The sequence below is a fragment of the Anser cygnoides genome, chromosome 2 (assembly GCF_040182565.1).
Source record: "Anser cygnoides isolate HZ-2024a breed goose chromosome 2, Taihu_goose_T2T_genome, whole genome shotgun sequence".
NCBI lineage: Eukaryota > Metazoa > Chordata > Aves > Anseriformes > Anatidae > Anser > Anser cygnoides.
The window spans coordinates 50,447,554-50,462,595 of NC_089874.1; the positions used below are offsets into that span (position 1 = coordinate 50,447,554).

At 41.2% G+C, this 15,042-nt stretch overlaps 1 protein-coding gene across 1 annotated transcript; it reads left to right on the forward strand.

Annotated features, from left to right (window-relative positions):
* Positions 1-784: 784 nt before the first annotated feature.
* On the forward strand, positions 785-13,541 carry LOC136789876 (nuclear pore complex protein Nup153-like). The gene is made up of 7 exons (XM_066991160.1): positions 785-2,975; positions 5,097-5,345; positions 6,419-6,558; positions 6,641-6,763; positions 8,945-9,055; positions 9,331-9,384; positions 11,640-13,541. The coding sequence occupies exons 1-7, from the start codon at positions 2,780-2,782 to the stop codon at positions 11,931-11,933; spliced, it is 1,167 nt and encodes a 388-aa protein (XP_066847261.1). The 5' UTR covers positions 785-2,779; the 3' UTR covers positions 11,934-13,541.
* The last annotated feature ends 1,501 nt before the right edge of the window (positions 13,542-15,042 follow it).

Consider the following 15,042-nt stretch of genomic DNA (forward strand, 5'->3'; position numbering starts at 1 on the left):
TTTTTATTCCCACGAGGGGCAGGGCAGGCCCCGCGGCGCGTGGCGGCGGGGGGCGGGGGGGCCCCGTGACGGCACCGAACGCGGGGGGGGGGGCGGTATGGCCTCGGGCGGCGCGACCGGTAGCGGCGCGACCGGCAGCGGCATGGCCGGCGGTGGCAGGGCCGGTGGCGGCGGGGCGCCGGGCGGCAGCCCAGGAGCCCGATCAGGAGGAGGAGGAGCAGGAGGAGGAGGAGGAGGAGGAGGAGGAGGAGGAGGAGCGGCCGGCGGCAAGGTGAAGAGGCGGCGCCACCGTTTGGGCGCCGCGAAGCCCCCCTGTGCCAGGAGCAAGCGGGTGAGGAGCGGCCCCCCCACAGCGGGCCCTTCCCCCTCAGCCCACCAGTTACCCCCTTACTTACCCCCTTACCTTACCCGCCCCTTTATCCCCTTAGTTACCCCCTACCCACCTCCTTACCCCCTTAGTTACCCCCTCGACCGCTTAGTTACCCCCTCAGTTACCCCCTCAACGGCTTAGTTACCCCCTCAGTTACCCCCTCAGCCCCTTCCTAACCCCCTCAGTTATCCCCTCAGCCCCTTACTTACCCCCTTACCCCTCTACCCAGCCCATTACCCCCCTCCTCCCCCTCCCCTTCACCCCCAGCCCGCTGCCCTCAGGACCCCCAGTGCCACCCCCAGGGCTTTCCCCGCTCCCTGCACCCCTCCTCAGCCCATCATCAATTCTCTGAACGTTACCTGCCAGGCTTTGCTTCTCGTTTGTGCTGTAGGGTACAGCAGGTTGATGGTGAAAGCGGTCCGTCAATTCGGGGTGTGAAAATCCCCGTGCTGGAGGGGGGACGCGCCGAGATCCCTCCCAGCAGCTCTTTGCTAAGAAATGTCAGGACGCCCAGAGAGATGCTCTGGAGATGCCCTCTGCACATGTTTGTTCAGCCAAAACCTCTCCGCTATTAAATGAGCAACGTAGCTGAGGGGATTGATTATCATATGCAAAACCAAGGGAGCGCTACGCATGGATAGCTGCTCAATTAGGTTTTTATCACTTGCAGAAATGCCAAGTCCCTTATACCATATATTGACAATCAATCTTGTCCATCTAAAGCTGGCCTGGAAGGGCAATGCAAACATTCCCCACGCTTACAGAGCAACCGTTGAAACCTCTGGCTTGAACAGTGCATTAATGTTGAAAGTGCCATAGCTTGCGTGTGCCGACACCGTGTAGCTAACTGATAAACCTTACACGTGGATTAAAAATAATCAGTGGAGATGGTTTTCTAACTTTTCCATTGTCTGTTATCTCTGCGTGTTTTCCAGTAGGTTTATTTAAAGAGTGTGCCAGAGCAAACACGTGCGTGGGGATATCTGGGGGATTCTGCACAGAGAATGGCTGCTGCACATCCAGCGCAGATCAAATTAACAGTAACTTATCGGGGAAGAATTTTAATGATTGATAAATAGACAAACTGATCGGTGTTACATGTGTGCATTTATTATAGCAGTTAGCTTTGTAACCAGACGAATCGTGCAAATGTTCATAACGTAAAAGGACGAGCTTTGAGCAGATAGCTTGCTTAGAGCATTTGTCAATTAATTCCAGTTTATTTTCAATATCATGTCCACTCTGCAGAAGGTTCTGTGGCTTAATGTTAATTGTCTCTCAGTGATGCAGTTGGGGAGGCACGAAAGCGACCGATGCGATTTTGTGAGGTTATACCTCTGGTTCTGATCCCTACCCCGCTGTTTTTCTCATCCTTCCCCCTACAACTTTAGTCGATAAGTCGATTCTTAGAAATACTTAAATAGATGTGTTTTGTGTGCTTGTGATCATAATTACAGCCCACCAAACCCTCTGTCTCTTACCATTAAGCTCTGAAGGTGCCTGGGCACTGTCAACAGTATAGTTAGCAGCTTCAAAGTTCCTGGGAACTAGTCCTGGATCTAATTTACTTTTTTTTTTTCCCCCTGCCTGCAGGAGGGATGATTAGCAGGATGCCTAGCTCATGATTGTCAGCTTTCTGGATATTAATTTTTATTATTAATTTTTATTATTAATTATATTCATTTATATTAATGTATCTTTTATTTAACCGTAGTTCCTGGGGCTTTCGTTCAGGTGGGAATTCTCCGATCGTACCCGATGTATGCCGCAGAGTCAGTCTTCTACAAAATACAGCAACAGCTTTAGAAGGCTCTTGCAAGAGGAGGTGCTGGTGCTATAGCTATAGCTGTGTTTCTTCCAGGACATCTTCTGGGTTAGCCTGACTGTTGAGAGCAGAACTGTTTTTTGTGCGTATAGTCACTGCAATTCAGCATTACTAAAATTGAAAATATTTAGGTTCACTGATTTTAATGGGTAGTATGGTCCTGACTGTCGCAGTAGATAATTGCTGAACTTCTGGTTTAGTTGGTTTTCACGTGAGGGTGCGAAGAGTCCTGGAACAAGTCTGTAGGTCAGGAGCTGTTCAGGCGTAGAGTTTCCTGATAGCCTTGCAGATTGACGACCTGCTGGTGAATTTTGGCAGAGGTTTCAAAACTTTGAACCTTGCCAAGGTCACTTGGAAGTGCAGAAAGTGATAGGTAGTTGTAAATCAATCTTAGGTGAATTTTAGGTTTACCAGAAGTGTAGCGATCCTATGCCAGGGATCAACCTCGTTGTCGTCTTCTGAATATTTGCTGTATAATATCTGTCTTCAAGGTCCGTGGAAGGTGGTATCCCAGCATATGCTGTTGACTGTGTTTCTGTAATTAAACAACTGTTTTTTCTTTCAAGCAGGGAATAATTAGCAGAATGACAGAAACGGTGAAAAATATTGTACCGGCGTGGCTGCAGAAGTATTTCAATAAGCGTGAGGAGGAGTGTGTAGACAGAAATGAATCTGCAAACCAGGAGGAGACTCCGGTAAACTATCACCACGATTATGCAGATGAAGATACCATAATCGATGAGAGATTCACGCCTGAGCCAGCAAGAATTAGTAGACGAGGTATGTGAAAAATCATTTGGAATTCTGGCCATCTGTATTTATTCACAGATTTCTAGTTTTGAATCTGAATTTCAAAAGGAAATTGGAATGAGGGTTTTGACAGAATGAAAAAAAAACAAACAAAAAAGTCAAAACAACTGTTTGTGAAACCGTCTTAGCTTTAAACTGTATACACAGTTACGAAGCATACATCTTATGCTCTTGGAAGGCATCAGTTAACTTTAGGTACTCTATTAGCCAGGTGCTAAATGCTGAAAATAAGTCATTTGCAAGTGTGCTGGGTTGCATTTTCCATCTTTTAAAAGATATGGAATGAAAATCTGTCTAATTGCCTAAGGCAATTAAAAAAATTAATTTGTTTTGCAGTCTTCGAAACAAAAGACTAGATGCTAGAATGGCAGAGGAAAATTCCGTCTCGTGTCCCGACTTTGTTTGTTTTGTTTTGTTTTGTTTTGGGCTTTGATCAATTTAGTAAAGTTCCTTGTTAACTTGATGGTGAACTGGGGAACTTGTGCACGGATGTGGTTTATGAGATTATTATCCTTAAAATATTCAATAACTTTAAGGTCTACACGGGGGGAGGGGGTGTCTTTGAGAAGGTATTTGGACCGTTGGCAACGAGGTTTGCAACTCCTTTACCTCATGAAAGATTAATTTGTCTTATATCCAGTGCCTCTCACTGTTCCTGTAGTCCTGTTGTATAAATTTGCATCTATTCTTATTTGAGTTTCTCTTAAATTAGCTGTTTTGGGGAAGTCAGCTTTAAATAAGTAAAGAAGTTTTGTCTGAGCGTGCGTAGGTAACCATAGATAATGTGGAAAGTCAGTTGCTTCTGTTGTTGGCAGAATCAAAAAATAAGGAGGAAATATCTTTGCCTCCAATCTCATCTAATTGTGAACAAGGAGATTGATGGCTTTGTGTGTAGCTGTAGCTTGGGAATGAGTTTGGAGAAAAGAACAGAGAAGGTCTTCATGACTGAGGAACACATGTTGGCTTTCCTATGTAACTGCGTGAAAGGAGCTTTCAGTAAGAACAGCTGCACTGCAAGCTTGCTAACTCCAGGAGCTCAGGAGCAGGCGGACACCCTCGAACCTTATGCAGCTTATGTTGCTGTCCGTGGGTGTTACTTACTATGCTTAAGAATAAGATATTTTTTTTTAATTATTACTACATTTTGAAACCAATGTGTCTCTTCATTTCTGAGGTATCATTGTGCTGGAGCCTATATTGGGTGGCCTTCCGCCTCAATAACTTTCTGTATCTCAAACGGTGCTGTCCTAAAAATCTGCTCATGGTTTGGAGAGCTAATTAGTGGTACTGCAGTGGTTATGAAGATTGAAGTAACTAGTTTAAGCTTCAGTTCAAGTATCAAGAGGATAGTGGCTCAAAGTCATTTGAATTGCCCAGATTCCTGGGAGAGACAGTAGGCTTTCATCAGGCAAAATACCCATGCATAGTTCCATTCATTTAGCAAGATAGACTTCAAGGCCACCTATTCCAGGCCACTGGCATTGTTTGCAGACCCTTTGCTTCAAGAGGGAAAAATGCTCATCTGGTTACTTGGGTCAACATCCTTGTCCCTTGGGTCAAAATCCCAATAGTTAATGGGTAGGAGATGATGTTTTGCCTCTAACGTGAGCTGATATGGAAGAACTTGGGAAAAAAGTACTGCAAACGTTCATTTTCATGTTGTGTATTCAGATTAATATAACCTTTGTTCCAATATTATGGAAGCTGCAGTGTTATCTGTAACTTACCGTGTAATCTCAAATTTTGTAAAGCTTATTGCAAGCTGTACATGGGAGAAGGAGTATATATGTTTGATTTAGTGAACGGCCAAGTCAGCGTTAGAGCATTTGAGCACGGGGTCAGAATGTGGTGTTGTAAAACCTCATAGTTAACTACTTCTGGATGCAACATTAATACTGTGTATCGCAAGCAGTGTTGTTGTTGTAGCCAGACAGTTAGATGCAACCGTATCTGGGTGAGGAAGAAGTTAAATTTGGCTTCTCTCTTTTTGCGCTTAGAACTTGGCAATAGCATGGCTGTCGATAGGAAACAGGTTTTGGCTTCTGTGAGCTTGTCTATAGCAAAGCTAATTATCTCCCTGTTCTTGTCTAGAACCATCCACAAGTAGATCAGCACTGAACTTCCCAGTTGCGTTAACAAGGCCCTCTCTTCGTTTGAGCCACCTGAATTATACCATGCTGGATTCTCCTGTCCCACCTTGTCAGCCCTCGACATCTTCTATATTTGGCATTGGCAGTCCTAGGCTCTCCTTCATAAAAGAAATAGAAGATTCTACCTCTGAAAAAGACGATGATAACATCTCAACAACCAGTGATTCCTCCTCTAGAGCATCTGCTGAAGGTGATTTTTGTGTTCTCTGTTTAATTGACTTTTTTTTTAATGTGAAGTACCTTGCGTTCTTTAATATTCCACATCACCTTAGTAAATAAAATAGGTGAATGTCAACTTTGGATGCGAGAATTAAATTGAATTTTTAGTGTTTTAGAAGTATATAATCCTATCACCTTTTTAATAGAAGCGTGCTTTGGAATACGTTTATGATACCCTGATGTTAGAAAGAGTCAGTGCTGAAATATACACATTCAGCTAGGTTATATGTAAATTTTGAACTGGGACGGTAGGAAATCAGGCTGACTTGCCGTAGCTTGACAACTAGGCTGATTGTCTAGAAGGAAGAGTGACTCAGACCTTTCTTGGTAGAAGGCTTCAGCTGTCAATACTTTCATGTCTTTTGCCAAATTCATTGAGGAAAGCACACCATTTTAAAATAAAAAATAAGCATCGTGTCGATGTAGGTTGGTACCTAGGTCTTCTCGCTGAAAGGGCGAACAGCAGGTTTGCAGCTTTTTCTAGTCCCCCATAGAGACAGGGACTGACGTGTGCTCAGCAGGTTTTCCAGAGAACTTTTGTACAGCTGAGAGTAGAGTTGCTGGGCTTTAGCAATATAACCTGAGTGCACTAGAACTTTCTGGTGTGTCTTCGTAAAACATACATGGGCAGAAGATCGTTAACTCTTAGAGCAGCCTTTGGGGAATCTTCCAGGTTTAAAACCTGTGCGATTATGATCTGTGCTGGCCTCCAGCCTTCTACCAACATAGAAAAAAACTTTGTTTGTACAAATGCACTGATGTTTATGCGGTCCTCTTTTATCTTAGCATGAAGGAAAAAAAATCTGCATTGGAAGCACAATATTAACTTGGTAAGATTGCTGAAAACTACTTGCAGCTCTGTGAACAGTTTTCAAGTTTGTAGGTGATACTTGGTTTTCAGTCTGTACGTGAAGTTGATCTATTTAAAGAAGCTGAAGTCATGCTTATTTTTCTGTATTGAAGAACTTGAATTAGTGTGATCTTTATTGTTAAAGTTCTGTACGTACGAGAGGCATTTACATCTAGCATACGTCATTTTGGCAGATGTTGCAGTTTTAAAAAATACTTCATCGTCACTGCTCTGGCCCACAGAAGCTGAAAGAACTCATTCCCTCTCGCAGCATTCTGCAGCTAGCTCTAAGAAACCTGCATTCAGTTTATCTGCTTTTGGAGGACTGTGTCCTGTAAGTACTGCACAGTATTTCTTTTAATCAGTTTGAATGTGTACCTGTTTTTCTATCCACTTATCGTACTGTGTTTCCGTAGGCATGTGGAAGCATGTCTGTTTTTAAGGAAAAGCAGCTTGGGTTTTCTCCATTTTACCCCGGAAAGACGGCCTATGGTGGTGCAGCTGCAAGATCTAGGCAGCCAAAGACGGAACCTTATCGGGTATGAGAAAAGTAGTGTAGTGGGAAATAGTGATGGAAATAAAAAAAGCAGCACTGCCAAAGGAGCTTTGAGCAGGGAGCTGAATATGTGGTAACAGTTGCTCTTCTGCCCTCTTGGTCTACACAAATAGACGAGATTGATTTCTGTTTAAATTCTTTTATAACAGTTTTTACCACAGGTAATACTTGTCAGAAAGAACAAGAATGACAGTTTGGGCAAGTTGTTGGTAGTTGGGGTTTCCTCTATTGTTAGGTCTTTCAAAAAATTCCATTTAAGTGCCATTGTCTGCCTCTGACTACATTACGTTAAAATAACATGATGCAAAAAAACCAATGACAGCCTAACTTTGAAAACTTGTGTTTATGGTAGCAAAAGCTACAGTAGTCAAACCTGGCTAATATTTATCTGTGGATCTTCTTTTCCAAGCATGCCTACATTCATGCTATGGATATGTTGTATAAGCCTGCAGTCTTTGAAAATATGTAAAATCAACTTGGCTGATCCTTTGTTCTTCTGGTACACAGAGGCATGCAGGACTAAATGCAGTCTCAAGATAAGCAGTGACATGCTTTCTGTTTTGAAGGATTCATATAGTTCTTGAAGAGAGTTATTTGCCCCCAAGAGTTCTTGGAAATACCAAATAAAAACTGCTGACAACTCTGATTAGCTAGAGCTGAATCGAAACGGAAAGTCAAATCAGGTTTGGTAGGAATGTATTTAAATGAAAGTGACTTTTATCGATAAATCAAAAGGAATTTTAAGAAAATGAAAACGCGGGTTTGCTGGCTCTGTTCTGACAGTCCATTTGTGCAACGGAAAAAGGGCAGTACAAGTACCTCACTTACGGGAAACCTTGAAACCTTGTGGTGCAAAGCTGGGAACCCTCTTTGGTCGGCTATTTTTGTTTTTTACAATATTACTGCATTATGGTAAAAAGAGGAACCAAAATACTAGGCTTTTAAAGGAGAGAGTAGCTTGCAAGCTTCTTGCTGCTTGCTGTGAATGACAGCAAGGTACTAGAGAGTCCAGCGAAGGGCCACCAAGATGATCAAGGGACTGGGAGCACCTCTCCTCTGAGGAGAGGCAGGGACTGCTGGGCCCGTTTAGCATGGAGGAGAGGAGGTTCAGGGGGGATCTTATTGGTGTAAAAAAATACCTGAATGGATGGTGCAAAGAGCATAGAGAGCCATTGTGTTTTCAGCAGTGCCCAGTGCCAGGTCAAGAGGCAACAGGCACAAACTGAAACGTGAGGCTCTGAGCATCAGGAAACGCTTTTGCACTGTGCGGGTGATGGAGCCCTGGCACGGGTTGCCCGGAGAGGCTGTGGAGTCTCCCTCTTTGGAGGTCTTCAAGAGCTGACTTGACATGGTCCTGGGCAACCTGCTCGGGGTGGCCCTGCTTGAGCGGGGGGGTAGACCAGGCGATCTCTAGAGGTCACTTCCAACCTTAACCATTCTGTGGTTCTGTGAGTCTCACTTGTGTTTTTACATGCTGCGTGGTCTGCTTCCTGTCTTCACATCGTGTGATAAGCACAGTGTGGTTATATGAGGGATTTAACCTGGGAAGAAAAAAAGTCACACCAAAGGAAGTTTTTGACTGATATTTGAAGTTGGGTGGTGCAAATACACAGTTTACTTTTTCAGTGTAATGTTTAGATCTGTTACAGTTTAAATCAGATCTTTATCTTTTAAGACAAAGATTTGCAGCCAACTTTAATCTTGGGGGAAGGGAGGAAGCAAGAGAGAAGTAAAACTAGTTCCTGGTTATGATTGTATACACCGATTTTGAGATGGTACACTTAGACCATCGTGAAACTCTGAGGTCTGTGTTGTTACTGAAAATGCTTTCTGTACCACCACAAGCCTTTTCTTGAGTTCTGTTTCCCTGATTACTGCTTCGGAGGCCTTAGCAGTCCTAGCATCATCCGTCTTGACCTTTTACAAGTACGGAGTTCTTTTACTGCTCGTGCAACAAGCACGTGCAAGATGCACTGAGGCCCAAGGTAAACTTCATTAAACTCCGAATGTATTCTCTTCTTTATGGCTTGAACTCCCAGTGACTGCATTTTTCTCTGTCATCGGAATATATTGATTGTATCATCAGTGTAGCCTTGGGACATAAAATACATGCCTCCTTAGCTGAGAATTGACCATTGTAACACTTAAAATGCTAATTTTTCAGGCACAAAAGAGAGCGAAAGCTAGACAAGAAACTGTGCGGCCCCGCGCTACCTTAAGTACCGCTGCACGGTGCATCTTGGAGGCAGTGGAGAAGCTGTCAAGCCCTTTGTTGGTAAATAGCACTTCTTTTAATCTGTTTTTGCTTCATGTGTTTATAAAACTTAGTAAATGTGCCGTCAAAGGATAAAGATAAAACTATTCTTCCTTACGTTGTGGCCGGTTTAATTTATTGTGCTATTTTTTCAACAGGATGCTAAAAGAATGGCATCTCTTTTGCCGCTGTGTTGTATAAGTTGACCATGAACCCCCACATTTTTGTTGCAGGGAACCCTCTGTCTCAGGAAAAAAAATTGCCCTCTAATATTTATGCTTTGTTTTTTCCCTTAGCCTCCGGACATAGATAAACCGGATATTACTGACTTCCAGTCCAAACGAAGAAAGGTAAGAACCAATAATGTCTTAAGCTGAGGTAGATAACTTTTTCAATGCTTTATCACTATTAGAAAAATTTTCTCAAACCTCAGTGACAACATAGACATCAAATCAAGTTAATATTGGCATGTATCCACAGTAGATGATGGGCTGTGAAGATTACTCAGGTTAAGAATTATGTTATCTTTGTAAGTTGAGAGCAACAACTCTAGAACACACCAAGTGGTTTTATCTTGTCCCCCAACTTGGGGTGAAGCTGCATATTAAAATTCCTGTTGAGGAAAGTTTTCTCTTGAAGAAATGATCACAAATAGAAAAATGGTGATTGAGTGGTCATATAGACTTTGTACAGACTTCCGTGTTCATTCGGGCACAGAAAACTAGTTTTTGTGCTTTTTATCACCATTCAAAGTAAAGACGAGGAAAATCGTTAATTTCCGACGCTATAAATCTTACGCTCCTAAATTCCTATTTGGAGGTAGCACAGAACTGGTGATAATGCTGTGGTAAAGCATGACTTCCTTTCATTTTGTTTAAAAAATGAAAACTAGTCATCTTTTTTTGATGACTTTAGTTAGGGGTATCCTTGGGCTTATTAAATTGCAAAGCCCTTAAATGACCACTTGAAGATCAGGTGACTGAAGGAAATAACAAGATGTGCAAACTTTTCATCTTCTGTTCTAATGAGAAAAGGGACAGTGTCTCAAGAAGTTTCTGTGCTAATTCCTTGATTGGATGGATGTATAATTAAGTTTACAATCACTTCAGAGTTTACAAACATCTCAGATTTCCTGGACCATCTTTTCACCATCTGCCAAATTACAAGGGCATGGAGAAGTGAAGTATATCATAAATATTATCCAAATAACTAAAACCAAATCTGGTGTGAATTCTCAGTTATATTATAGCAATACACCTGTGATAAGGCATTAAGAAAGATCTGCCAGATTTGCAACAGAGAGCCTGAAATTGTCAGCCACTAAATGAATGTTGCACGCAGCTGTCAGTGGGTGAAAGGAGATAGATTGTCTATTCATAATACTAGAATTCATAATAGTGGCGGGAGAAGGGTAGCCCGGGATGAGAAGCAATTATTTGCTGAGGAGATGATCGTGTGTTTTCTCGCTAAAGTGAACATGCGGTTGACGGAACACTTGTGCACTCAGGCTAAACTTCTGCAGTGGGTAGCAGTGATGTGGTATTTTTCTTATTTCAAGGAACTGTACCAGGCAGAATAGCTCTTGGTGTATTGAATGCCTAACTGGGGGAATTAATATTTTTCTTTTTTACCTTTAAAACCAGCAATGAACCATCGTTCACTCGAAGTAGATTTGTGAACTTACATAAAACATGTTTTATTCAAGGTTTCAAACTGAATGTAGTATTTTTTAGAAAGATGTATTTTTATATACTTTAGAGAGAGTGTGAATTCTATTACTAAGAGTTGGGAGATACTGTGAAATTAAAGCTGCAGCGTAAACGATTTCCTGTTGGTATTGATTTGAACAATAGCATGCTTCCTAAGACTGTATTTTCTGATCCTTAAGACCGCAGGCGGAGCCATCGGTAAATCTTGTAGCCTTTAGGGTTTTTTTTCTGTCTGACAGTTCAGTTAAGTCAGTTTTGCAGAACACGCAGTGGTCTGTGTTAAAAATTAATTCTGGTCTGTGAAAATGCTTTGAAAAGAGAAGTCAACCCACTACTTGAAGTGCATCTAATGCACATGTAAAGCATTGGATCATATTTTAATGAATGAGATTATTGTAAGATTGACAAGTTGTTTTTTTTTTTGAATGTGTTCTATTGTTTGTGTAACTTTGAAGGGGGAAAATGTAGGGGATGTGAAGCCCGGAAGCCTGTATAATTAGTTGCTTAACACTTCGAATGTTAAATTAATGAATTAAGCTACTGAAAAAAAAAATCACAGTGTGGGCAGAGGAAAAGATAGGAGCATATTCTAGGAACATGGGTTATTTTAATTATGGTAGCGTGAATTATTTTGTCTATGAAGCTAACTGCCAAATTTTGAAATGGAATTGAGTCAGACTTTGGCTACTTATATATAGCTTTATGGATTTCGTTACTGGTTTTCTGGTGATTTCCCTCTACAAGTTGAACGGTTTTTAGAATTTTCAAATTGTATTCACTGAGTGCCAAGACCGATGGGGTGAGGTTTATAGTTCTGTAATTTGTTTTCATCAATAAATATTGGAATTAATTTGGGTGGACGTAAGGATAAATTGATTGCTGTTTCCCTTTCAAAGCTGGAATCCCAGAATGCATTCGAGCCTCCATCTGTCAAGAGACTTGTGACACCAACGGTAAACCATCAACCGATGCGTTATACGCGGTATTCTGAACCATCACCGACTTCAACTACTCAGTCCAGCAAAATTTGCCAGAGAGTAGACACAAAGTACCAAGTGAGTACATTTTTGAGTCCTTATGTGCCTGTTTTTTTTTTTTTTTCCAGTCTTGGAATGTTTCTCAAACCAATTGTTATCCTATCTTTGCAAAAAGTACTGATAGTATGTTTGAGGCGAGCTTTAAGGCAGTGAAAACCATTGTGAAATAGATTGAGCTTTTATGGATTTAATTCTGTTTTTGGAACACTCAGTGTCTTGTGGTTGTTTTCACGATGTCATGATGTGCTATTGAGTCATCCTGTTCTCAGTGAAAGAATATTAAAAGACAGAAATGTTTTCCTTCTATATTCTCATGTACACAAAGGTGTCACTGATGAAACATGCTCGTGTTCTGTGTAAACTATTCCAGGTGAGCTATGTGCTCCAAGTGAGAGTTCTGACAATGTGCTGAGTTATCGTTTTTGATTGCTTTGGAGTAGATGGAGTCTGATAAATTTTCCATAAAATTAAATGGGCATCTCTTTCTGCGAAAACATCTGTGTTTCCAGTATCGGTCTGAGTGTACAAATGACCACGTGTTAAGTGTATGGGCTTTTTAGGCTGGAAATCAAAGTGGACAGTAATACTGGTTGCTTATTGCTTTTAACTCTTTCAATCTCTGTATTGTTTAGCCAGCACAATCTCCATTTGGTAAAGTTCTAAAATGAATGTAGCAGCAACTGCTTAGTTTTTTGGGGGGGTAGAGTTTTTTCGGTTTTTTTTGCTTGTTTGTTGATAAATGATAGAAAACAGAAAAGTATGTCCCTTTTACGGGGTTGGTAAACACAAGTTTTGATGAAAACTCTCCCCCCCACACGCACAATTTTTGTCATTTTGTTTAAATTAATTACTTTCTTTGTTAGAGGATTTGACAAATTTGATTTAGTGTTCTATCAGTTTGTCCTCAATGCTGAGTGAAGCAGTGATGCTTACTTAGTAAATCCATAGAATTAGTGATTTATACACCATTACTTGTTCACGCATACCAAAGAATGGTTTTGACAGCATAATTGCGTACGCTTCTTCTGTTCCTGTTCTTCTGATTTGCTTTGCTTAAAGCAAATTAAACAGTTGTTGTAAGTGGTCTTATCGTGGTCAATGTATTAGTTGTGACCTCCGGAGGTCCCTTCCAACCTGTACTGTAATATTGGCTTTCTTCTAAAAATAAGTAGATAAAATGCCATCTATCCTTGTAGTTGTAGGAAGAAGGAATGGATTGAGACTGCAGCACTTTGAATCTGTGATGCTTTCTGAAATGAGTTATGATTAAACTTAGCCTTTTCTGTCTTTCAGGAATCTTCAGTTATGACTGCAATCGGTGATGACCTAATTACTGACGGTAATAAGGGTTCTATCATTGTCACTTGAGTTTAGCCATCCTTGTGCCTTTTAACAATACAAGCCAACCTCTACTGGATGAAGAACATCTTGAAAATTCAGCTGAGGTCAAACCTCTGTGGGGCTGATCTGCAATCAGTTGGGGTTTTAAAGCTGATACAGCATACACTGACCGCATCAAGTAAAACGGGACACTGTCAATGCTTCGCAGCAGGTTTCTTGTACTTGTGCCTTCATTCCCATTTGAAAATGGTCTAATACAGAATTTTGTTCTTTGTATTGATTCCGCTAAACAGATTTTATATTAGAAACTCAGTAATATGCAAAAGCTTTGTTCTCCACCCTGAGGTAAAAGCTTATGTTGCAGATTCCAAAAGGAGGATTCAGCTTGCACTTACAAATACGGTACAAAACATATTTGTGTCCTGGAAGGTTTGCAAAATTCCTCACGTGGAGGCATTTTGTGTTAGTGTTTAGAAACTATCCTATGTAACGTGTATTGCCGTAGAAGTGAATTAAGTGACTCTTGGGAAGGTTTCATGGCTGGTTATCCTTAAACGTTATCTTTACTATCTTAAACATTGTCTTTGTCTTTATCTTGAAAGACAGTTCTAGTCCCAGCCTTCTAATATACAAATTCCCAAAAGTTGGAGCTGTGAGGCTCAAAATTTTAGAGGACTAAATACCTCACTAAAATTAGTAGATCTAATAGCTTATTACACTTAGCTTAAAATACATTTTATTAGCCATTTCACGTGAAGTTTTTTTGTGCGCATGCCTCAGATTTGATACTTGGACTTACCAGGCTTTTATTTTCAGATCCACAGCTCTACTTGGATGTTGATGAAATGAACAGACAATTCACGGAGACGAGCGAAGAACTCTGCGATTCACTCATGAATTGTCACTGGCAACCTCTGGATACGGTCACTTCTGAAATCCCCTCTGCTATTTAAGTGTCTTCTAGAGCATGACCGTTAGGACCAAAGTGCTAAAACTACATTTCTTCTACATTATTCTAGCTCATAAGTTTTAAAGCACAATGATAGGTTGGGTTTTTTTTGCTATGCTTTTGACAGTTTCTGTAATCTTTTTGTTCATCACTCTCTTCTTGGAGCATCATGAAGTCATGTAAATATTCGAGAAATGTAAAGAGGTAAATGGGGTCTAAAGATAGACTTGCCTGTGTAAATAAAAAATTTGTTTCTGCAAACCTGCCAGCAAGGGATTTTACTTGTACCTGTGTGCAGCACGTTCTCTTCCGGCTTATGGAATTTAACAAGGTAGTAAGGGTATTTCATCTGTCTTTATTTTTATATGGGCATTAGGACACAAGCAGAATCTAGCTTTCCCTTGTTTTCCTGGTTCCTTAGGTAAGCGACAAGCCAAGCCTTTCATGTGCTTGCTTAGACTGGAAGTATGTATGGGAGACACTCACAGGCCTTGCTATGGAAACACCTGTGCCCACTTTTTCCTGCAGGCTGCTGGCTCTAACTGTACTACTGATATATGCTAGGTCAGCTAAAATTGGCTTATAAATAGGGTATGTTAAGCATATGGAAGTGTAGACTTCAACTGCCATAGCTACACACATCCCATGGAACGAGGATGATGTCTGCTGGCACTCTCTGCATCAGCATTCAGTTTTCTCTTGCCCTTCTTACTGTTAGACTTCTCAGCTGACGCTTTACAGCGAAGAAATTGCTACAACATAATCCGTGTTCTTAAACCTAAAAAAAAAAATCTTGGAGAAAACAACTTGCTGGTTTTCCCTCCTTGCTGGCAAGGAGAAAAATAGTCCACCAGGAACAACAAAAAAATCCTAGTAACAGCTCCTTAAGTTATACCCTCTGCTACCCTCTCTAATTGCTCTGGTCTTCCTTCATTCGTGGTAATGAAGTTTTTAAAGCTTTGGTAGAAGGAC